The sequence below is a fragment of the Oncorhynchus mykiss genome, chromosome 8 (assembly GCF_057628025.1).
Source record: "Oncorhynchus mykiss isolate SJ-2025 chromosome 8, ASM5762802v1, whole genome shotgun sequence".
Lineage (NCBI taxonomy): Eukaryota > Metazoa > Chordata > Actinopteri > Salmoniformes > Salmonidae > Oncorhynchus > Oncorhynchus mykiss.
In genome coordinates, this window is record NC_143029.1 from 1,844,889 (window position 1) to 1,869,000 (window position 24,112).

A 24,112-nucleotide genomic window follows, 5' to 3' on the forward strand; every position below is an offset into this window, starting at 1 on the left:
GCAGCAGCTACTCTTCCTGGGGTTTATTATGGATCCCCATTACTCCTGCCAAGGCAGCAGCTACTCTTCCTGGGGTTTATTATGGATCCCCATTAGTTCCTGCAGCAGATACTCTTCCTGGGGATTATTATGGATACCCATCAGTTCCTGTTGCCAAGGCAGCAGCTCCTCTTCCTGGGGTTTATTATTGATCCCCATTAGTTCCTGCCAAGGCAGCAGCTACTCTTACCTGCGGTTTATTATGGATCCCCATTAGTTCCTGCCAAGGCAGCAGCTACTCTTCCTGGGGTTTATTATGGATCCCCATTAGTTCCTGCCAAGGCAGCAGCTACTCTTCCTGGGGTTTATTATGGATCCCCATTAGTTCCTGTTGCCAAGGCAGCAGCTACTCTTCCTGGGGTTTATTATGGATCCCCGTTAGTTCCTGTCAAGGCAGCAGCTACTGTTCCCGGGTTTATTGTGGATCCCCATTAGTTCCTGTCAAGGCAGCAACTACTCTTCCTGGGGTTTATTATGGATCCCCATTAGTTCCTGCCAAGGCAGCAGCTAATCTTCCTGGGGTTTATTATGGATCCCCGTTAGTTCCTGTCAAGGCAGCAGCTACTGTTCCCGGGTTTATTGTGGATCCCCATTAGTTCCTGTCAAGGCGGCAGCTACTCTTCCTGGGGTTTATTATGGATCCCCATTAGTTCTTGCCAAGGCAACAGCTACTCTTCCTGGGGTTTATTATGTATCCCCATTAGTTCCTGCCAAGGCAGCAGCTACTCTTCCTGGGGTTTATTATGGATCCCCATTAGTTCCTGCCAAGGCAGCAGCTACTCTTCCTGGGGTTTATTATGGATCCCCTATACTTCCTGTCAAGGCAGCAGCTACTGTTCCCGGGTTTATTGTTGATCCCCATTAGTTCCTGCCAAGGCAGCAGCTACTCTTCCTGGGGTTTATTATGGATCCCCATTAGTTCCTGCCAAGGCAGCCGCTACTCTTCCTGGGGTTTATTATGGATCCCAATTAGTTCCTGCAAAGTTCCCCCATTAGTTCCTGCCAAGGCAGCAGCTACTCTTCCCGGGGTTTACTATGGATCCCCATTAGTTCCTGCAGCAGCTACTCTTCCTTGGGTTCATTGTGGATCCCCATTAGTTCCTGCCAATGCAACAGCTACTCTTCCTGGGGTTTATTATGTATCCCCATTAGTTCCTGCCAAGGCAGCAGCTACTCTTCCTGGGGTTTATTATGGATCCCCATTAGTTCCTGCCAAGGCAGTAGCTACTCTTCTTGGTGTTTATTATGGACCCCGTTAGTTCCTGTCAAGGCAGCAGCTACTGTTCCCGGGTTTATTGTTGATCCCCATTAGTTCCTGCCAAGTCAGCAGCAACTCTTCCTGGGGTTTATTATGGATCCCCATTATTTCCTGCCAAGGCAGCAGCTACTCTTCCTGGGGCTTATTATGAATCCCCATTTGTTCCTGCCAAGGCAGCAGCTACTCTTCCTGTGGTTTATTATGGATCCCCATTAGTTCCTGCCAAGGCAGCAGCTACTTTTCCTGGGGTTTATTATGAATCCCCATTAGTTCCTGTTGCCTAGGAGGAAGCTACTCTTCCTGGGGTTTATTATGGATCCCCATTACTACTGCCAAGGCAGCAGCTACTCTTCCTGGGGTTTATTATGGATCCCCATTAGTTCCTGCCGAGGCAACGACTACTCTTCCTGGGGTTTATTATGGATCCCCATTAAATCATGCCAAGGCAGCAGCTACTCTTCCTGGGGTTTATTATGGATCCCCATTAGTTCCTGCCAAGGCAGCAGCTACTCTTCCTGGGGTTTTTTATGGATCCCCATTAGTTCCCGCCAAGGCAGCAGCTACTCTTCTTGGGGTTTATTATGGATCCCCATTAGTTCCTGCCAAGGCAGCAGCTACTCTTCCTGGGGTTTATTATGGATCCCCATTACTCCTGCCAAGGCAGCAGCTACTCTTCCTGGGGTTTATTATGGATCCCCATTAGTTCCTGCAGCAGATACTCTTCCTGGGGATTATTATGGATACCCATCAGTTCCTGTTGCCAAGGCAGCAGCTACTCTTCCTGGGGTTTATTATGGATCCCCATTAGTTCCTGCCAAGGCAGCAGCTACTCTTCCTGGGGTTTATTATGGATCCCCATTAGTTCCTGTTGCCAAGGCAGCAGCTACTCTTCCTGGGGTTTATTATGGATCCCCATTAGTTACTGCCAAGGCAGCAGCTACTCTTCCTGGGGTTTATTATGGATCCCCATTAGTTCCTGCCAAGGCAGCAGCTACTCTTCCTGTGGTTTAAATGGATCCCCATTAGTTCCTGCCAAGGCAGCAGCTATTCTTCCTGGGGTTTATTATGGATCCCCATTAGTTCCTGTTGCCATGGCAGCAGCTACTCTTCCTGGGGTGTATTATGGATCCCCATTACTCCTTCCAAGGCAGCAGCTACTCTTCCTGGGGTTTATTATGGATCCCCATTAGTTCCTGTCAATGCAGCAGCTACTATTCTTGGGGTTTATTATGGATCCCCATTAGTTCCTGCCAAGGCAGCAGCTACTCTTCCTGGGGTTTATTATGTATCCCCATTAGTTCCTTCAGCAGCTACTCTTCCTGTGGTTTATTATGGATCCCCATTAGTTCCTGTCAATGCAGCAGCTACTATTCTTGGGGTTTATTATGGATCCCCATTAGTTCCTGCCAAGGCAGCAGCTACTCTTCCTGGGGTTTATTATGTATCCCCATTAGTTCCTGCCAAGGCAGCAGCTACTCTTCCTGGGGTTTATTATGGATCCCCATTAGTTCCTGCCAAGGCAGCAGCTACTATTCCTGGGGTTTATTATGTATCCCCATTAGTTCCTTCAGCAGCTACTCTTCCTGTGGTTTATTATGGATCCCCATTAGTTCCTTCAGCAGCTACTCTTCCTGTGGTTTATTATGGATCCCCATTAGTTCCTGCAGCAGCTACTCTTCCTGGGGTTCATTATGGATCCCCATTAGTTCCTTCAGCAGCTACTCTTCCTGGGGTTTATTATGTATCCCCATTAGTTCCTTCAGCAGCTACTCTTCCTGTGGTTTATTATGGATCCCCATTAGTTCCTGCAGCAGCTACTCTTCCTGGGGTTCATTATGGATCCCCATTAGTTCCTGCCAAGGCAGCAGCTACTCTTCCTGGGGTTTATTATGTATCCCCATTAGTTCCTGCAGCAGCTACTCTTCCTGGGGTTTATTATGGATCCCCATTAGTTCCTGTTGCCATGGCAGCAGCTACTCTTCCTGGGGTGTATTATAGATCCCCATTACTCCTTCCAAGGCAGCAGCTACTCTTCCTGGGGTTTATTATGGATCCCCATTAGTTCCTGTCAATGCATCAGCTACTCTTCCTGGGGTTTATTATGGTTCCCCATTTGTTCCTGCAGCAGCTACTCTTCCTGGGGTTTATTATGGATCCCCATTAGTTCCTGTCAATGCAGCAGTTACTCTCCCTGGGGTTTATTTTGGATCCCCATTAGTTCCTGCCAAGGCAGCAACTACTCTTCCTGGGGTTTATTATGGATCCCCATTAGTTCCTGCCAAGGCAGCAGCTACTCTTCCTGGAGTTTATTATGTATCCCCATTAGTTCCTTCAGCAGCTACTCTTCCTGGGGTTTATTATGGATCCCAATTAGTTCCTGCCAAGGCAGCAGCTACTCTTCCTGTGGTTTATTATGGATCCCCATTAGTTCCTGCCAAGGCAGCAGCTACTCTTCCTGGGGTTTATTATGGATCCCCATTAGTTCCTGTCAAGACAGCAGCTACTCTTCCTGGGGTCCAGCAACATTAAGGCAGTTACACATATAACGTTACCATACATTCATAACAGATTTCACAACATATTAAAATGTATTTATATAGCCCTTCTAAAGCCTCTTAAGGCTAGGCAGAATACTGCCCCCTTTGGAGGAATTGCATGCCCATAGTAAACTGAAAAAAAATCTATCCAAAATTGCTAATATATGCATATAATAAAGCAGAGCTGGAGGCAGCCAAAGCTGAGTCAGGTTGGAGACCTGAGCCCACTCTTCGTGCTTACCGGAAGAAGCGCAGTACTGGTCAGGCACCGTGTTATGCGGTCAAGCGCACGGTGTCGCCAGTTCGCGCTCACAGCCCGGTGGGCTATAGGCCAGCCCCCCGCAAGTGACAAGCAAGAGTGGGCATCCAGCCAGGGTGTATTGTACAGGCCCAGCGGGATTGGTCTCCAGTACGCCGTTTCAGCCCTCGGTATCCTGCGCCGGCTCTGCATGCTGTGTCTCCCCGGGGCGCTGGGAGGGTGCAGTGCGTCCTATGCCTGCGCTCCACCTGTGCCGGGCGAATTTGGTTATGGAGCCTAAGGGAGAGGTGCGAGTGGTATGCATCAGAAGTCCACTGCTCACCCACAGCCCGGTTCAACCTGTGCCTGCACTCTGGATGATCCGGCCTAAAATGGTGATCCAGCCGCGAGGAGTGGTGCCAAGGCTGCGCACCAGGGCTCCAGTGCTCCCCCATTGCCCGGTCCATCCGGTGCCTCCTCCAAGCACCGGGCCTCCTGCAGGTCCTGTGGCAGCCCCACGCACCAGGCTGTATCTCCGTCTCCTCCCTCCATGTCCGCCCGTCTGTCAGGAGCTGCCAGAGCCGCCCTTCTGTCAGGAGCTGCCAGAGCCGCCCATCTGACCTGAGCTGCCAGAGCCGTCCGTCAGTCGGGAGCTGTCAGAGTCGCCCTTCACTCCGGGAACTGCCGGAATCGCCCATCCAGACCCTCCCCTATAGGTTCAGGTTTTGCGTCCGGAGTCCGCACCTTTGGGTCGGGGGGGGGGGGGGGGGAGGAGTACTGTCACATTCTGACCTTAGTTCTTTTGTTATGTCTTTGTTTTAGTATGGTCAGGGCGTGAGTTGGGTGGGTAGTCTATGTTCTTTTTTCTATGTTGTGGTTTTTGTGTTTGGCCTGGTATGGTTCTCAATCAGAGGCAGGTGTCGTTCGTTGTCTCTGATTGATAATCATACTTAGGTAGCCTTATCCCACCTGTGTGGGTGATTATTTTCTGTTCTGTGTTTTGCTTCACCGTTCAGGACTGTTCGTTTTGTCCTTTTATTGTTTTTGTTCAGTGTTCAGTATTGTTATTAAAACAATATGGACACTTAACACGCTGCACATTGGTCCTCCTCTTCTTCCACCCACGACGAGCGTTACACATGGAAATATATAACACATGGTCTTATGGAAATATATAACACATGGTCTTATGGGAATATATAACACATGTTCTTATGGAAATATATAACACATGGTCTTATGGAAACATATAACACATGGTCTTATGGAAATATATAACACATGGAAATATATAACACATGGTCTTATGGAAATATATAACACATGGTCTTATGGAAATATATAACACATGGTCTTATGGAAATATATAACACATGGAAATATATAACACATGGTCTTATGGAAATATATAACACATGGTCTTATGGAAATATATAACACATGGAAATATATAACACATGGTTTTATGGAAATATATAACACATGGTCTTATGGAAATATATAACACATGAAAATATATAACACATGGTCTTATGGAAATATATAACACATGGTCTTATGGAAACATATAACACATGGTCTTATGGAAATATATAACACATGGAAATATATAACACATGGTCTAATGGAAATATGTAACACATATGCCCATTATTTCCTGACAAGGCAGCAGCTACTCTTCCTGGGGTTTATTATGGATCCCCATTAGTTCCTGCCAAGGCAGCAGCTACTCTACCTGGGGTTTATTATGGATCCCCATTAGTTCCTGCCAAGGCAGCAGCTACTCTTCCTGGGGTTTATTATGGATCCCCATTAGTTCCTGCCAAGGCAGCAGCTACTCTTCCTGGGGTTTATTATGGATCCCCATTAGTTCCTGCCAAGGCAGCAGCTACTCTTCCTGGGGTTTATTATGGATCCCCATTAGTTCCTGCCAAGGCAGCAGCTACTCTTCCTGGGGTTTATTATGGATCCCCATTACTCCTGCCAAGGCAGCAGCTACTCTTCCTGGGGTTTATTATGGATCCCCATTAGTTCCTGCAGCAGATACTCTTCCTGGGGATTATTATGGATACCCATCAGTTCCTGTTGCCAAGGCAGCAGCTCCTCTTCCTGGGGTTTATTATGGATCCCCATTAGTTCCTGCCAAGGCAGCAGCTACTCTTACCTGCGGTTTATTATGGATCCCCATTAGTTCCTGCCAAGGCAGCAGCTACTCTTCCTGGGGTTTATTATGGATCCCCATTAGTTCCTGCCAAGGCAGCAGCTACTCTTCCTGGGGTTTATTATGGATCCCCATTAGTTCCTGTTGCCAAGGCAGCAGCTACTCTTCCTGGGGTTTATTATGGATCCCCATTAGTTACTGCCAAGGCAGCAGCTACTCTTCCTGGGGTTTATTATGGATCCCCATTAGTTCCTGCCAAGACAGCAGCTACTCTTCCTGTGGTTTAAATGGATCCCCATTAGTTCCTGCCAAGGCAGCAGCTATTCTTCCTGGGGTTTATTATGGATCCCCATTAGTTCCTGTTGCCATGGCAGCAGCTACTCTTCCTGGGGTGTATTATGGATCCCCATTACTCCTTCCAAGGCAGCAGCTACTCTTCCTGGGGTTTATTATGGATCCCCATTAGTTCCTGTCAATGCAGCAGCTACTATTCTTGGGGTTTATTATGGATCCCCATTAGTTCCTGCCAAGGCAGCAGCTACTCTTCCTGGGGTTTATTATGTATCCCCATTAGTTCCTTCAGCAGCTACTCTTCCTGTGGTTTATTATGGATCCCCATTAGTTCCTGTCAATGCAGCAGCTACTATTCTTGGGGTTTATTATGGATCCCCATTAGTTCCTGCCAAGGCAGCAGCTACTCTTCCTGGGGTTTATTATGTATCCCCATTAGTTCCTGCCAAGGCAGCAGAAACTCTTCCTGGGGTTTATTATGGATCCCCATTAGTTCCTGCCAAGGCAGCAGCTACTATTCCTGGGGTTTATTATGTATCCCCATTATTTCCTTCAGCAGCTACTCTTCCTGTGGTTTATTATGGATCCCCATTAGTTCCTTCAGCAGCTACTCTTCCTGTGGTTTATTATGGATCCCCATTAGTTCCTTCAGCAGCTACTCTTCCTGGGGTTCATTATGGATCCCCATTAGTTCCTTCAGCAGCTACTCTTCCTGGGGTTTATTATGTATCCCCATTAGTTCCTTCAGCAGCTACTCTTCCTGTGGTTTATTATGGATCCCCATTAGTTCCTGCAGCAGCTACTCTTCCTGGGGTTCATTATGGATCCCCATTAGTTCCTGCCAAGGCAGCAGCTACTCTTCCTGGGGTTTATTATGTATCCCCATTAGTTCCTGCAGCAGCTACTCTTCCTGGGGTTTATTATGGATCCCCATTAGTTCCTGTTGCCATGGCAGCAGCTACTCTTCCTGGGGTGTATTATAGATCCCCATTACTCCTTCCAAGGCAGCAGCTACTCTTCCTGGGGTTTATTATGGATCCCCATTAGTTCCTGTCAATGCATCAGCTACTCTTCCTGGGGTTTATTATGGTTCCCCATTTGTTCCTGCAGCAGCTACTCTTCCTGGGGTTTATTATGGATCCCCATTAGTTCCTGTCAATGCAGCAGTTACTCTCCCTGGGGTTTATTTTGGATCCCCATTAGTTCCTGCCAAGGCAGCAACTACTCTTCCTGGGGTTTATTATGGATCCCCATTAGTTCCTGCCAAGGCAGCAGCTACTCTTCCTGGAGTTTATTATGTATCCCCATTAGTTCCTTCAGCAGCTACTCTTCCTGGGGTTTATTATGGATCCCAATTAGTTCCTGCCAAGGCAGCAGCTACTCTTCCTGTGGTTTATTATGGATCCCCATTAGTTCCTGCCAAGGCAGCAGCTACTCTTCCTGGGGTTTATTATGGATCCCCATTAGTTCCTGTCAAGACAGCAGCTACTCTTCCTGGGGTCCAGCAACATTAAGGCAGTTACACATATAACGTTACCATACATTCATAACAGATTTCACAACATATTAAAATGTATTTATATAGCCCTTCTAAAGCCTCTTAAGGCTAGGCAGAATACTGCCCCCTTTGGAGGAATTGCATGCCCATAGTAAACTGAAAAAAAATCTATCCAAAATTGCTAATATATGCATATAATAATTATTATTGGATAGAAAACACTCTAAAGCTTCTAAAACCGTTGGAATTATGTCTGTAAGTATAGCAGAACTCACAGGGCAGGCATTCTTCCAAACTAGTTTTGGGATCATGAAAGTTGGGGCAACTTTGACGTGATCGCCCCCCACCCTTCCCAACCAGCTATGGATCTGGGGACACTTTCTATGTCTTCCACTAGATGCCCTCATTCAGTAGAGCGTTTAATAGTTCAAATCCTGCGAGTTTTGGCTCTATGGGAGTGAATTCAGTGAGTGTCGCGAGAAAATACCTGTGCGTTAGGGCGCGAATTGGTTACATTCATTCCTTTGTTGCTGCACTCCGGAGGAGAACTAACAATGACCGGTTGAATTGAAAATTGTTTTGTACGTTTTGAACATCTAGGCCATCATTGAAAATAAGAATTTATTCTTAACAGACCATTCTTCCTCTCATCCTCCTCCTCCTCCTCCTCCTCTTCCTTCCCAGGTTGTGGCATTGGGAGAGGTGACTGATGGGACGGTCGTCACGGTGATGGCAGGGAACGATGAGAACTACTCGGCGGAGCTGCGGAACGCATCGGGAGTGCTGAAGAACCAGGTGGCTCGCTTCAACGACCTGCGCTTCGTGGGCCGAAGTGGACGGGGTCAGTGTCTATATTACCTAGATCAGTATCTATGTCTCTATATCTATGATATTTCGGCCCGAGCTTCTAAGGATGCAGATCGTTTCAAACTGAATTTGAAATTGGGTTTTTATTTGGATCATGGTGACATTATTTCTGATCTGTGTTGGATCATGGTGACATTTTTTTTAAACTGTGTTGGATCATGGTGACATTAATTCCATGCCTCTGCTAGTATTTCCATGCCTCTGCTAGTATTTCCATGCCTCTGCTCCCCTCTGGGTATAGGGCACCCCTCAGCAGGAAAAACAAAACTAGACAATAATTTGTGCCAGGTGTGATATCCCTCCTAAATAGCTCGGGCTAATGTTCCTATCGACTCCATAAGGCCAGTAGGCTAGTATGTTTTTTGTAATGTTTTTTTCTTAATTATTATAATTATTATAATATTTTTATTTTTTATTATTGGTATGTCACTGTTATGAAAATTTTATTGTCAATTTTTGTTGTTGTATTTAAACGGCACTTTAAATGTGTACATGACACTGCAACAATATTTCCCCACGGGGACAATAAAGTCAGGAAGTCAGGAAGAAGACATAATAACCTTAAGGTGCTGGACCTGGTGAATCACATAGAGCTTGGGGTCATAACTGATGCAAGACCATTCACCCATCACTGTGAACTATATAACATGGTGGAGTGGCCCTCCTTCCTCCCAGAACACACTGGTACATATTTGTGTACAAGGCAGTGCTTGACCTCTTCCGTACATAATGTATCTTTCCTACTCAATAACAACATCACAATCCTACAGCCTCCACTCTGTCAGTGCTCTCATTCACAGGTCCTAGGGCAAGGACTGAAATGGGGAAACAATCATTCTCCTACAACGCTCCTTGGTCTTGGAACAAACTAAAAAAGACTTTCAAACCTGAGGAGAGGGTGTCTCTGTCTGAGTTGAAAACTTTGATAGAAGACAATATAATTGAGCGTTGTGATTGTTTTTAATGTTTTGTATTGAAGTATTGTGTTCTTGTGTTATGTGTACACACTGATGACTTCCTGCTGACCTCTTGACAGGTCCCCTTCCAAAATTAAAGGTTTCTAACGTCAAGGTTTCTAACTGTACACCGTACTGACCTCTTGGCAGGTCTTCTTCTGGTTAAATAACTGAACTTAGTGTCTATATTTCTATATCTAATACCTCTATATTATAAAAGAGGTCAGTGTCTATATATCTATACTATTAAAGAGGTCAGTGTCTATATCTCTATATCTATACCTCTATATTATTAAAGAGGTCAGTGTCTATATCTCTATACCTCTATATTATTAAATAGGTCAGTGTCTATATCTCTATACCTATACCGCTATATTCATAAAGAGGTCAGTCTCTATCTCTATATCTATACCTCTAGATTAGTAAAAAGGTCAGTGTCTATATCTATATATCTATGCCCCTATATTATTAAAGAGGTTGTTGTATATCTCTATATCTATACCTCTATATTATTAAAGAGGTCAGTGTCCATCTCTATATATATACCTCTATAATAGTAAAGAGGTCAGTGTACATCTCTATATGTCTACCTCTGTATTATTAAAGAGGTTATTGTCTATATCTCTATATCTATACCTCTACATTATTAGTGAGTTTATTGTCTACATCTCTATATATCTACCTCTCATTATTAAAGAGGTTATTGTCTATATATCTGTATATCTATACCTCTACATTATTAAAGAGGTTATTGTCTATATCTCTATATCTATACATCTACATTATTAAATAGGTTATTGTCTATATCTCTATATATCTATACCTCTACATTATTAATGATGTTATTGTCTATATCTCTGTATATCTACACCTCTTATTAAATAGGTTATTGTCTATATCTCTATATCTATACCTCTACATTATTAAAGAGGTTATTGTCTATATCTATACCTCTATATTACTAAAGAGGCCAGTGTCTATACCACTATATCTATACTTCTAGAAGTAAGGAGGTCAGTGTCTATGTCTCTACATCTATACCTCTATAATAGTAAGTAGGTCAGTGTCTATGTCTATATATCTATACCTCTATATTAGTAAAGAGGTCAGTGTCTATGTCTCTACATCTATACCTCTATATTAGTAGAGGTTATTGTATATATCTCTATATTTCTACCTCTACATTATTAAAGAGGTTATTGTCTATATCTATATATATATCTATACATCTACATTATTAATGAGGTTATTGTCTAAATCTCCATATCTATACCTCTATATTATTAAAGAGGTTATTGTCTACATCTCTATACATCTACCTCTATATTAATTAAGAGGTTATTGTCTACATCTCTATATATCTGCCTCTATATTAATTAACGAGGTCAGTGTCTATGTCTCTATATCTATACCTCTACATTATTAAAAGGGTTATTGTATATATCTCTATATATCTACCTCTACATTATTAAAGAGGTTATTGTCTATATCTCCATATCTATACATCTATATTATCAAAGAGGTTATTGTCTACATCTCTATATATCTACCTCTATATTAATTAAGATGTTATTGTCTACATCTCTATATCTCTATATAACTATAACTCTACATTATTAAAGAGGTTATTGTCTATCTCTATATCTATACCTCTATATCATTAAAGAGGTCAGTGTCTGTACCACTATATCTATACCTCTATATAATTAAGGAGGTCAGTGTCTATGTCTCTACATCTATACCTCTATATTGGTAAGGAGGTCAGTGTCTATGTCTATATATCTATACCTTTACATTATTAAAGAGGTTATTGTCTATATCTATACGTCTATATTATTAAAGAGGCTATTGTCTATATCCAGGGGTGAAAGTACATTTCTTCCCAGAATGGGACCTCCTATGTGTGCATGTGCACCCCAAAAAATGTACATTCTGGATGTTCTGGCGCCCCAGGCGAGACAAAAAATTGCCACACCGCTCCTTTCCCTGCTAAACTAGAACAGTGTATGTATAGCAGGGATCTGCAATAGGTTTGGCCGCGGGCCAATTCTTTCCTCAGCTAATAATCGGCAGAATAGGACACAATAGCAGCCCATTCATATGCCCGTGCCTCAAATGAAACAGCATGTTTAACACACCTGGTTAGTAGGTTATATAATCAGTTTAATAGGGAGGTTAATGTCTATACCATATCCTAATATTTTAAACTGATAAAATCCACCAATGTCTCTATTAAATGAGTTTGTAATATTTGTTTTTTTTGCGGCTGATTGTGGAAAAACAGCTTTACAATAAAGAGAAAATGTTGCTCTGAAAAAAATCTACAAAGAAAAGTGTATAATAAAAGTTGTTTCATTTTAGACTGAGAAATAGGCCTCCTTACCATTCTCCCAATGTCAAACCACGGCGTATATTCATAAAGAGGTCAGAGTCTATATCTCTATATCTATACCTCTACATTATTAATAGGCCTCCTTACCATTCTCCCAATGTCAAACCACGGTGTCTGCAACCAAATGGTGGCTGTTTGCAAATAAATATTACACACATTATCCTTATTATAATATTAATATATTATAACTATAGTTATATAATATTATAAATATTTTAATTATAATATAATATTATAAATATTATCCTTATTATAATATTAATATATTATAATTGTAATTATATCATATTATAAATATTATCCTTATTATAATATTAATATATTATAATTATAATTATTTCATATTATAAATATTATCCTTATTATTCTAAGCATGGCACTTTCTAAAGTGACCTTTGCCCCCAGAGGACTCGAACCGACGTAATTAATAGGGACAGAATAGCAGAGTCCAATTTTTAATCTTCTCGAAGGCCGCAGCTCATCTCCAGCAGGTCATGGAGAGGAATCAATATATCCTCATATGCATCAGATGTGTTTTTTTATGGGCATTTTAAAGATTTTAAAGATTGTTAAAGAATGCTTCATATTATCTGGATCATTTTTATATATTTAATATAAAGCTAACAATGGGTATCCTTTTGCCCTTTTCATTAACAAAGGGTATGGCATACCCTCACTTAATTTGAGCCCTGGTGTTATCCAAATCCACCAAGCCCTTCCTAGACACGGAGGTATATAGAAGTGCATGGTGACGGTATTGGAGGATTTGATTATACTGATAAATCTATGGATAGAATGAATGCTTCTGTCAAAACTCTTATTTTAGTTTTTATAGGAAGAAATAGGCTCCAACAATGCCCTCTTGTTGTAATGAAGGCAAATTAAAAAAGAAGACCATTGTTGAAATGAAATACTTTCAGCACCATTTGCTGTCCACATCTGTGTGATTATGCCGCCTTTGCTCCAAAGATGATGTCTATCCGCTTTGCCTTTATATTGGATTTTCTCCTGCACTCTCTCTCCTCATTAATACAATAATGATTTTAAAAGTCTGTCTTATGACATTGTAATACATTTGGTCTCCAGTTTATGGGCTACAGAAAAACGTCATAGAGTACTTATTTTCCTACCGCAGGGTACATAACATCTGTTAAATTAATTTGTTAAATTAATTTCGCTCTGGGGAGGCGCCCTGGGGAGGCACGCTGGGGAGGCGCCTTGGGGAGGCGTCCTGGGCATTTGATAAGCTGCGTCTCTCCAGCAACACCCTGGGGAGGCGCGCTGGGGAGGCACGCTGGGGAGGCACGCTGGGGAGGCACCCTGGGGAGGCACGCTGGAGAGGCACGCTGATAAGGCACGCTGGGGAGGCACGCTGGGCGTGGACATGCTACATATTTTACGTCCCTGCCGTGATGCCACTGGGTGAGAGAAGTTATCATTGTTTTTCGGCAGAATAATGTGAGGTGTTATGTGTTCTTGAAGGTGCATCTTGGTCAGTTTAGCTCAGAAGATTTCTCCCTGGTCAAACTTCAACTTTAGGTGGCTGCCTAATCCTGCCTCATGGGCAGCCGGCCCTGAGGCACAATCATATAATTATATTTACAATCCCTATTAATTCAATAGCATCTCTGTGGGCCTAGTTATTTGTCATTCAACTTTTCAAATGTGTTACCTTTTGTTTTGACATAAACACAACCAGTCGTAATCTTTTCATCTGATTGTCAAACAAACATTTCAAAGGGATCCTTCACCAGGCTACCAGCCCATGTTCATCCACTTGCAACAGCCTCCAAACAGTGGTGAAATGGAAAGAGACATTCTGTCACACACCAAGCGTCATGACATTGTTGATTGTTTTCAGGGCAGAAATAATGCCTCCACAGGTGTTCTCGCGCATCTCAGTTTCAGACAATCATCTCTGCCTTGTCAAAATGTCAGTGTTCTTGTCAAACCACATCCCATTTTGGAGTGTATGCTATACTACCTGTTTTCAAGCCCATTGGCTTATTTTTCATGCTTCTGGTGAAATGATACGTAGTGGTGTAATGATTCATAGTGGTGTAATGATTCATAGTGGTGTAATGATTCATAGTGGTGTAATGATACGTAGTGGTGTAATGATTCATAGTGGTGTAATGATTCATAGTGGTGTAATGATTCATAGTGGTGTAATGATTCATAGTGGTGTAAGGATTCATAGTGGTGTAATGATTCATAGGTGTGTAATGATTCTGTCACGCCCTGACCTTAGTTATCTTTGTTTTCTTTATAATTTGGTTAGGTCAGGGTGTGACATGGGTGTTTTGTGTTGGTTTTGTATTGTCTAGTTTTTTTTTTAATATGTTTATGGGTTTCCCTATTCTAGGTGTTTATATGTCTATGGTTGCCTAGATTGGTTCTCAATCAGAGGCAGCTGTTTATCGTTGTCTCTGATTGGGGACCATATTTAGGTAGCCACATTCCTTGGATAGTTTGTGGGTTGTTATTCTATGTGTATTCTATCTGTTCTGCCATATTGCTTCATGGTTCGTTTTGTTGTTTTGTTTAGTTCTGTTCAGTGTTCTCTCTTTAATTAAAGAGTTATGTTCACTTACCACGCTGCGCCTTGGTCTTCTCACTATGACAACCGTTACAGATTCATAGTGGTGTAATGGTTCAGTGGTGTAATGATTCACAGTGGTGTAATATACGACATTTTCCTGGACCTTTTATTTTAATTATTGTGATAGGCTCATGTTTGACAGGTTGTGATAGGCTCATGTTTGACAGGTACCGGGTACACCAGGTGCACCCAAGACAGTACAAATTGTAAAATGTCTACATATTCATATCTATCAATTCCATCTACATTTGATGTGAATTGCTAACTAATATTTAGATTTTTAGGATTACTGAAACATTTTTATATTAGTCATCAGTAATACTACTGGAATAAACCAGTGAGGTATTAGCTACATTAAGAGTACATAAAGAGGCAACCAGCCCATTTAAGCTAACATATACCCAAATAATACATTATTGCATGAAATTACTTTAGAAAGGGGCAGAAGACAAGGATGTTCTCTTTCCCCTTCCTGTTTGCACTGGCAATTGAACTGCTTGCAACAAGATTTAGACAGGACCCAAACGTAACAGGAGTCAGTATTGGTAAACATGAATATAAACTAAACTTATTTACAGATGATATCTTGATATACCAATATTGAAATCTCAATGGCCCCTTTGCTAAACGACAATCAATGCTGAAGCTGGGATCAGAATTGGGGAACAGACAGATAAAGGAGAGGTAATGACAGAGGTGATTGAGTCCAACACTATACATGCCAGCTACTACAGCAAGTGAAATCACTGCAACACTTAACAAAGAGCTGGGGGATCCATAATGGGGACCCATAATAAACCCCAGGAAGAGTAGCTGCTAATGGGGACCCATAATAAATACAAAGTAGAGGTATACCAGCATGGTGGAAAAGGGGCTATGCTAAAAGCCTACTAGTGGTTAGTTAGTTAGGGTAAGCCGATTTAGGGCTCCTGAGTGGCGCAGCGGTCTAAGGCACTGCATCTCAGTGCAAGAAGTAGCACTACAGACCTGGTTTGATTCTAGGCTGTATCACAACTGGCCGTTATTGGGATTCCCATAGGGCGGCGCACAATTGGCCCAGCGTCGTTAAGGACGTCATTGTGAATAAGATTTTTTTCGTGACTGACTTGCCTATTTAAATAAATTTAAAAAATGGCTAAAACTATTTTTTTTTGGCTGATGGTAGCTATAGCTAGCCATATGCTAACCTGAGTGCTCCTACTAGCAGCTGTAAATCCAGGTATAATGCCTACCACAAACATTGTCTACAATGATATCCTGCGAGTTATACCGGGAAATAAATGTCAGGCTGTTCAGCTAAAATAAAGACCTTGAAATAAACAATTGCTTTAATTTGATTGCTATTTGACCATTCATTTCTACAAAAGGAGCAGTATTACGCTGAAGGAGTTGTAGTAGCTAGGTTTCTTACTAGTTAGCTTGTAGCTAGGTTTCTTGCTAGTTAGCTACTAGCTAGGTTTCTTGCTAGGTAACTAGTAGCTAGGTTTCTTGCTAGTTAGCTAGTAGCTAGGTTTCTTGCTAGTTAGCTAGTAGCTAGATTTCTTGCTAGGTTTCTTGCTAGTAGCTAGGTTTCTTGCTAGTTAGCCCTCAATCTCACACAAATTATCAATGAACCTACCAGGTACCACCCCAAAGCTGTAAACAATGGCACCCTCATAGACATCATCCTAACCAATTTGCCCTCTAAATACACCTCTGCTGTTTCCAACCAAGATCTCAGCGATCACTGCCTCATTGCCTGCATCCGTAATGGGTCAGCGGTCAAACGACCCCCACCCATCACTGTAAAACGCTCCCTGAAACACTTCAGCGAGCAGACCGTTCTAATCGACCTGGCCGGGGTATCCTGGAAGGATATTGATCTCATCCCGACAATAGAGTATGCCTGGTTATTTTTTTTAAACGCCTTCCCCATCTTAAATAAGCATGCCCCATTCAAGAAATTTAGAACCAGGAACAGATATAGCTCTTGGTTCTCTCCAGACCTGACTGCCCTTAACCAATACAAAAACATCCTATGGCGTTCTGCATTAGCATCGAACAGCCCCCGTGATATGCAACTTTTCAGGGAAGCTAGAAACCAATATACACAGACAGTTAGAAAAGCCAAGGCCAGCTTTTTCAAGCAGAAATTTGCTTCCTGCAACACAAACTCAAAAACGTTCTGCGACACTGTAAAGTCCATGGAGAATAAGAACACCTCCTCCCAGCTGCCCACTGCACTGAGGATAGGAAACACTGTCACCACCGATAAATCCACTACAATTGAGAATTTCAACATGCATTTTTCTATGGCTGGCCATGCTTTCTACCTGGCTACCCCTACCCCAGTCAATAGCACTGCTGGGAGGAGGTGTTCTTATTCTACACCCCCACAGCAACTTGCCCAAGCCTTCCCCATTACTCCTTCTCCAAAATCCAGTCAGCTGATGTTCTGAAAGAGCTGCAAATTCTGGACCCCTACAAATCAGCCGGACAAGACAATCTGGACCCTTTCAGACCAAAATCTATCCTACCCTGCCTTTCTAAGGTCTTCGGAAGCCAAGTCAACAAACAGAATACCGACCATTTAGAATCCCACTATACCTTCTCCGCTATGCAATCTGGTTTCAGAGATGGTCATGGGTGTACCTCAGCCACGTAAAGGTCCTAAACGATATCTTAACCGCCATCGATAAGAAACAATACTGTGCAGCCATATTCATTGACCTGGCCAAGGCTTTCGACTCTGTCAATCAACACATCTTCATCGGCAGACTCAATAGCCTTGGTTTCTCAAAACCAAAAATTGCTTCGCCTGGTTCACCAACTACTTCTCTGATAGAGTTCAGTGTGTCAAATCGGAGGGCCTGTTGTCTGGGCCTCTGGCAGTGTCTATGGGGGTGCCACAGGGTTCAATTATTCTCTGTATACATCAATGATGTCGCTCTTGCTGCTGGTGAGTCTCTGATCCACCTCTACGCAGACGACACCATTCTGTATACTTCTGGCCCTTCTTTGGACACTGTGTTTTAACAACCCTCCAGACGAGCTTCAATGCTATACAACTCTCCTTCCGTGGCCTCCAATTGCTCTTAAATACAAGTAAAACTAAATGCATGCTCTTCAGCCGATCGCTGCCTGCACCTGCCTGCCCGTCCAACATCATTACTCTGGACGGTTCTGACTTAAAATATGTGGACAACTACAAATACCTAGGTGTCTGGTTACACTGTAAACTCTCCTTCCAGACTCATATCAAACATCTCCAATCCAAAGTTAAATCTAGAATTGGCTTCCTATTTCACAACAAAGCATCCTTCACTCATGCTGCCAAACATACCCTTGTAAAACTGACCATCCTACCGATCCTCGACTTCTGCGATGTCATTTACAAAATAGCCTCCAATACCCTACTCAATAAATTGGATGTAGTCTATCACAGTGCCATCCGTTTTGTCACCAAAGCCTCATATACTACTCATCACTGCGACCTGTACGCTCTCGTTGGCTGGCCCTCGCTTCATACTCGCCGCCAAACCCACATCTACAAGATCCTGCTAGGTAAAGTCCCCTCTTATCTCAGCTCGCTGGTCACCATAGCAGCACCCACCTGTAGCACATGCTCCATATCTCACTGGTCACGCCGAAAACCAATGCTTCCTTTGGCCTCATCTCCTTCCAGTTGTCTGCTGCCAATGACTGGAACGAACTACAAAAATCTCTGAAACTGGAAACACTTATCTCCCTCACTAGCTTTAAGCACCAGCTGTCAGAGCAGCTCACAGATTACTGCACCTGTACATAGCCCATCTATAATTTAGCCCAAACAACTACCTCTCCCCCTACTGTATTTATTTTGCTCCTTTGCACCCTATTATTTCTACTTTGCACATTCTTCCACTGCAAATCTACCATTCCAATGTTTTACTCGCTATATTGTATTTACTTCGCCACCATGGCCTTTTTTTTGCCTTTAGCTCTCTTATCTCACCTCATTTGCTCACATTGTACGTATATAGACTCATTTTTCTACTGTATTATTGACTGTATGTTTGTTTTACTCCACGTGTAACTCTGTTGTTCTATGTGTCGAACTGCTTTGCTTTATCTTGGCCAGGTCACAATTGTAAATAAGAACTTGTTCTGAACTTGCCTACCTGGTTAAATAAAGGTGAAATAAATGAATACAAATAAAAGTTAGCTAGTAAGTAGGTTTCTTGCTAGTTAGCTAGTAGCTAGGTTTCTTGCTAGTTAGCTAGTAGCTAGGTTTCTTGCTAATTAGCTAGTAGCTAGTAACTAGGTTTCTTGCTAGTTAGCTAGTAAGTAGGTGTCTTTCTAGTTAGCTAGTAGCTAGGTTTCTTGCTAGTTAGCTAGTAGCTAGGTTTCTTGCTAGTTAGCCAGTAGCTAGTTCTCTTGCTAGTTAGCTAGTAGCTAGGTTTCTTGCTAGTTAGCTAGTAAGTAGGTTTCTTGCTAGTTAGCTAGTAGCTAGGTTTCTTGCCAGTTAGCTAGTAGCTAGGTTTCTTGCTAGTTAGCTAGCTTTTTCCATCCTCCATACCATGCTAGAACCATGTGAGTGGGGCAGTCCTTTTCTCATGGCACAGTGCTCTTAGATACAGGAGCTGGTTAGTTTTTTATCATCTACTAGCATCATAACATGACAAAACTATTTGGGCACTTTAATACTTACTTACCCGATTCACATCCATCACTGAAGCTGTGGACTTCGAGCCTACATTGTGGACTTCGAGCCTACATTGTGGACCCTCGAGCCTACATTGTGGACTTCGAGCCTACATTGTGGACCCTCGAGCCTACATTGTGGACCCTCGAGCCTACATTGTGGACCCTCGAGCCTACATTAACTGTGGGTAAAGAAAAGGTTTTTAGCATCAGCTTCATGTTGAATCCACTCTTCCACTGTTGGTAGCCCTCATAATCGTTTGTTACAAAGTGAGACCTGTAAATAATAATTATAATTTGGTGGGTCCTTATATTTGTCGTATTTCACATATGTAGAAGTGTGATTTGGAAATGTGTTTCTTTGCATGTCCCAAATCCCCCTGAGACCCTCGTAGAGTGGGGTCTCGGCCAAGGTCAACCATTATCAATGGTGACCCTTGAGCAATTAGGATGAAGTGCCTTGCTCAAGGGCACATTAATAGATTGTTCACCTTGTCAGATGAAATGCCATGGGGGTTCCCCTGACACATCTGTCCGAAGTAGTAGGACTTTCTTCCCATGTTCCCATCTAGTTTGGACCAAACATGCCAGTAAACAGTGCACTACTACCACCACCAGGCCGTTCCTCTCTTGACACAATCCATTGTTGGTACATGAGTTTATGATAATGTCATTCAAATTACAAAAATATAATTGTAAATAAAAAAAAGTATAATATTGGTGGGGCATATTAATCTTCCGTTTAAGGGCTTTCTGTATAGTTGTCTAATGTTGGTGGGGCGTATTAATCATCCCTTTAAGGGCTTTCTGTATAGTTGTCAAATGTTGGTGGGGCGTATTAACCTTCCCTTTAAGGGCTTTCTGTATAGTTGTCTAATGTTGGTGGGGCATATTAACCATCCCTTTAAGGGCTTTCTGTATAGTTGTCAAATGTTGGTGGGGCGTATTAACCATCCCTTTAAGGGCTTTCTGTATAGTTGTCTAATGTTGGTGGGGCGTATTAACCATCCCTTTAAGGCTTTCTGTATAGTTGTCTAATGTTGGTGGGGCGTATTAACCTTCCCTTTAAGGGCTTTCTGTATAGTTGTCTAATGTTGGTGGGGCGTATTAACCTTCCCTTTGAGGGCTAGTTAGTTTCCCAAATATAGAAAAGATATGTATGGCTCCACCATTCTCTAAACACTCATCAAGGACAATACACAACACCACAACAAAAACAACACCACAACAACAACAGCGAAAACAGCAACAACTGCAGTAACAACAACAACAGCAACAGCAGCAACAACAACAATAGCAACAAAAACAATAACAACAACAATAACAACAGCAACAACAGCAAAAACAACAGCAACAACAATAGCAACAAGAACAGCAACAACAACAAGAACAGTAACAACAACAACAGCAGCAACAACAGCAACAACAACAACAACAACAACAGCAACAGCAACAGCAACAACAGCAACAACAACAACAACAACAACAGCAACAGCAACAGCAACAACAACAACAGCACCAACAGCAACAACAACAACAACAACAACAGCAACAGCAACAACAGCAACAACAACAACAACAACAACAACAGCAACAGCAACAGCAACAACAACAACAGCAACATCAACAACAAGAACAACAACAGCAACAACATCAAAAACAACAACAAAAGCAACAGGTTGAGGCCAATCATAACTGAGAACCATAATGGATCATTGATCAGGTTGAGCCTTGGTTCAGTTGCCAAGAGGGGAATCTCTGGTGTAACCTCTATACACACACACACACACACATACACACACACACACACACACACAAACAACACAGACACACACAGACAGACAGACAGACAGACAGACAGACAGACAGACAGACAGACAGACAGACAGACAGACAGACAGACAGACAGACAGACAGACAGACAGACAGACAGACAGACAGACAGACAGACAGACAGACAGACAGACAGACAGACAGACAGACAGACACGTTGAGGCTGAGGATACTAGTGCTGAAAGATTAGTGGTTTTTGAAGTTGGATTTTGTTTCAGTTCATTAAGTTAAACAAACAGTTTTTTTCGGTTTTGATAATTGTTTTGGACATTAAATGCGCTGTGCATTATGTGGGCTGAGGGCTGTAACAACACAGAATAAAACTGTTCATAAAAGTCCCCTGAGGGTAATGACTGTCCGTTACTGCTGATCATTAACCATCAGTTATTCACATTACTTTAAGAAAATATTAGTTTTATTTGATGCCTTTACTATTTATTTCCAAGTCATCATCTCATCTCTATGGAGCTGGTGTCTATTCTGTGTGACAAAACCACTACTTTAGTAGTTCTCCAAAGCCAAAGTGGCGCAGCGATCTAAGGCACTGCATCTCGGTCTACAGTCGCTGGTTTGAATCCAGGCTGTATCACATCCGGCCGTGATTGGGAGTCCCATAGGGCGGTGCACAATTGGCCCAGCGTCGTCCGGGTTTGGCTGGGGTAGGCCGTCATTGTAAATAAGAATTTGTTCTTAACTGGCTTGCCGAGTTAAATTAAATGAAGAAAGCATACTTTTATGATACCAACTATCAATCAGTTATATCATGCATTTCCAGGAAGACACTGCTCTTTATCCCTCTTGTTTTTCTCTTTTCTCTTGGAGTCTTCCCAACACAGAATGGACAAGTTGGCGTTATTGGATGGATTATTGTAATTGTAGTTAATTACCATGTTTTTTTGCGCTAAACTATGTAGAATATTGGCCTGTTGGAAATTACATCTCCCTACTAGATTGCACAGTTCAGATTGGTCTGATATATCTCTAGACAAACTGTGCTCTCCTTGAGCTCATATAAAATCTAAAAATGGAATTCAAATAATTGAACCAACGTTGGTCAACTCGTTGTTCAAAAAATGAAAAATCCCTGATTTTACTGTAAGTCAGTAGGAGGATGTAATGAGGTGTACAGAGACACTTTCTCTGTGTTTCTCTCTCTCTCTGTCTCTCTCTCTCTCTCTCTCCCTCTCTCTGTCTCTCTCTCTCTCTCTCTCTCCCTCTCTCTCTCTCTCTCTCTCTCTCTCTCTCTCTGTCTCTATCTCCCTCTCTCTCTCTCTTTCCCTCTCTCTTTCCCCCTTTCCCTCTCTCTTTCCCTCTCTCTCTCTCTCTCTCTGTCTCTATCTCTCTCTCTCTCCCCCCCCTCTCTCTCCCACCCCTCTCTCTCTCTCTCTGTCTCTCTCCCTCGCTTTCTCTCTCTCTGTCTCTCTCTCTCTCTCTGTCTCTCTCTCTCTGTGTCTGTCTGTCTGTCTGTCTGTCTGTCTGTCTGTCTGTCTGTCTCGGCTCGTCTCGCCCGCTCTATCAGGGAGGTGGAGCATGAGTGAGTGAGACAGGACCTGTAAGATGGTGAACTATGCCTGGTCCATAGCGATCCTGACGTGCAAATCAGTCGTCCGACCTGGGTATAGGGGCGAAAGACTAGTCGAACCATCTAGTAGCTGGTTCCCTCCGAAGTTTCCCTCAGGATAGCTGGCGCTTATGGTCTCGCAGTTTTATCTGATAAAGCGAATGATTAGAGGTCTTGGGGCCGAAAGGATCTCAACCTATTCTGTACATTTCCTTGAATTTGATCTGACCTGGGTACTGTGAAAATACGCCTGTCTGGATGGGGTAAGTGCTGTGTGTAAGTTGACAATTTGTGACGCAGTCAGTCTTTTCTCAATTCTTAGCCAAGAGAGACATGAGTAGCATTGATATTAGCCTTCTGACTAAAATGAAGAGCAACAAGACATGTTGCTCTGTTCTGAGCCAGCTGCAGCTAAACTAGGTCTTTCTTTTCAGCACTTTACCATATGACTGGACAATAATCAAGATTAGACTAAACTAGAGCCTGCAGGACTTGCTTTGTGGAGTGTGGTGTCAAAAAAGCAACTAGGTCTAGAACTTAGCGAATTATTTGTACCAAATACAATGCTCTTAGTTTTAGAGATGTTCAGGACCAGTTTATTACTGGCCACCCATTCCAAAACAGACTGCAACTCTTTGTTAAGGGTTTCAGTGACTTCATTAGCTGTGGTTGCTGATGCATATCTGGTTGAAGCATCAGCATAAATGGACACACTTTGTTTAATGCCAGTGGCAGGTCATTGGTAAAAATAGAAAAGAGTAGCAGGCCTAGAGAGCTGCCCTGCGGTACACCACACTTTACATGTTTAACATTAGATAAGCTTCCATTAAAGAAAATCCTTCGAGTTATTAGATTATATTATTATTATATTTATATTATATTATATTGTTATATTAGATAGATAGCTCTGAATCCACAATATGGCAGAGGTTGAAAATCCTTAACCTGTTGGTACTAGGGGGCAGTATTTTCATTTTTGGAAAAAAAGCGTTCCCGTTTTAAACGGGATATTTTGTCAGGACAAGATGCTAGAATATGCATGTAATTGACAGCTTTGGATAGATAGAAAACACTCTAACGTTTCCAAAACTTTAAAGATATTGTCTGTGAGTATAACAGAACTGATGTTGCAGGCGAAAGCCTGAGAAAAATCCAATCCGGAAGTGCCCCAGGTTTTGAAAGCGCTGCGTTCCAATGAGTCCCTGTTGAGCTGTGAA

General features: G+C 42.6%; 1 protein-coding gene across 9 annotated transcripts in view; it reads left to right on the forward strand.

Annotated features, from left to right (window-relative positions):
• The window catches only part of LOC110530744 (runt-related transcription factor 2), a 177,514-nt gene that overhangs the window by 89,622 nt on the left and 63,780 nt on the right, over positions 1-24,112 (forward strand). For all 9 annotated transcript variants that reach the window (XR_016497563.1, XR_016497567.1, XR_016497568.1 and 6 more), the window contains one exon: positions 8,707-8,863. Coding sequence is in view for 2 of the 9 variants with exons in the window: in XM_021613996.3 (XP_021469671.3) it covers positions 8,707-8,863 (157 nt within the window). In the remaining 7 variants the exon portion in view is untranslated. The remainder of the gene's footprint in view (positions 1-8,706; positions 8,864-24,112) is intronic.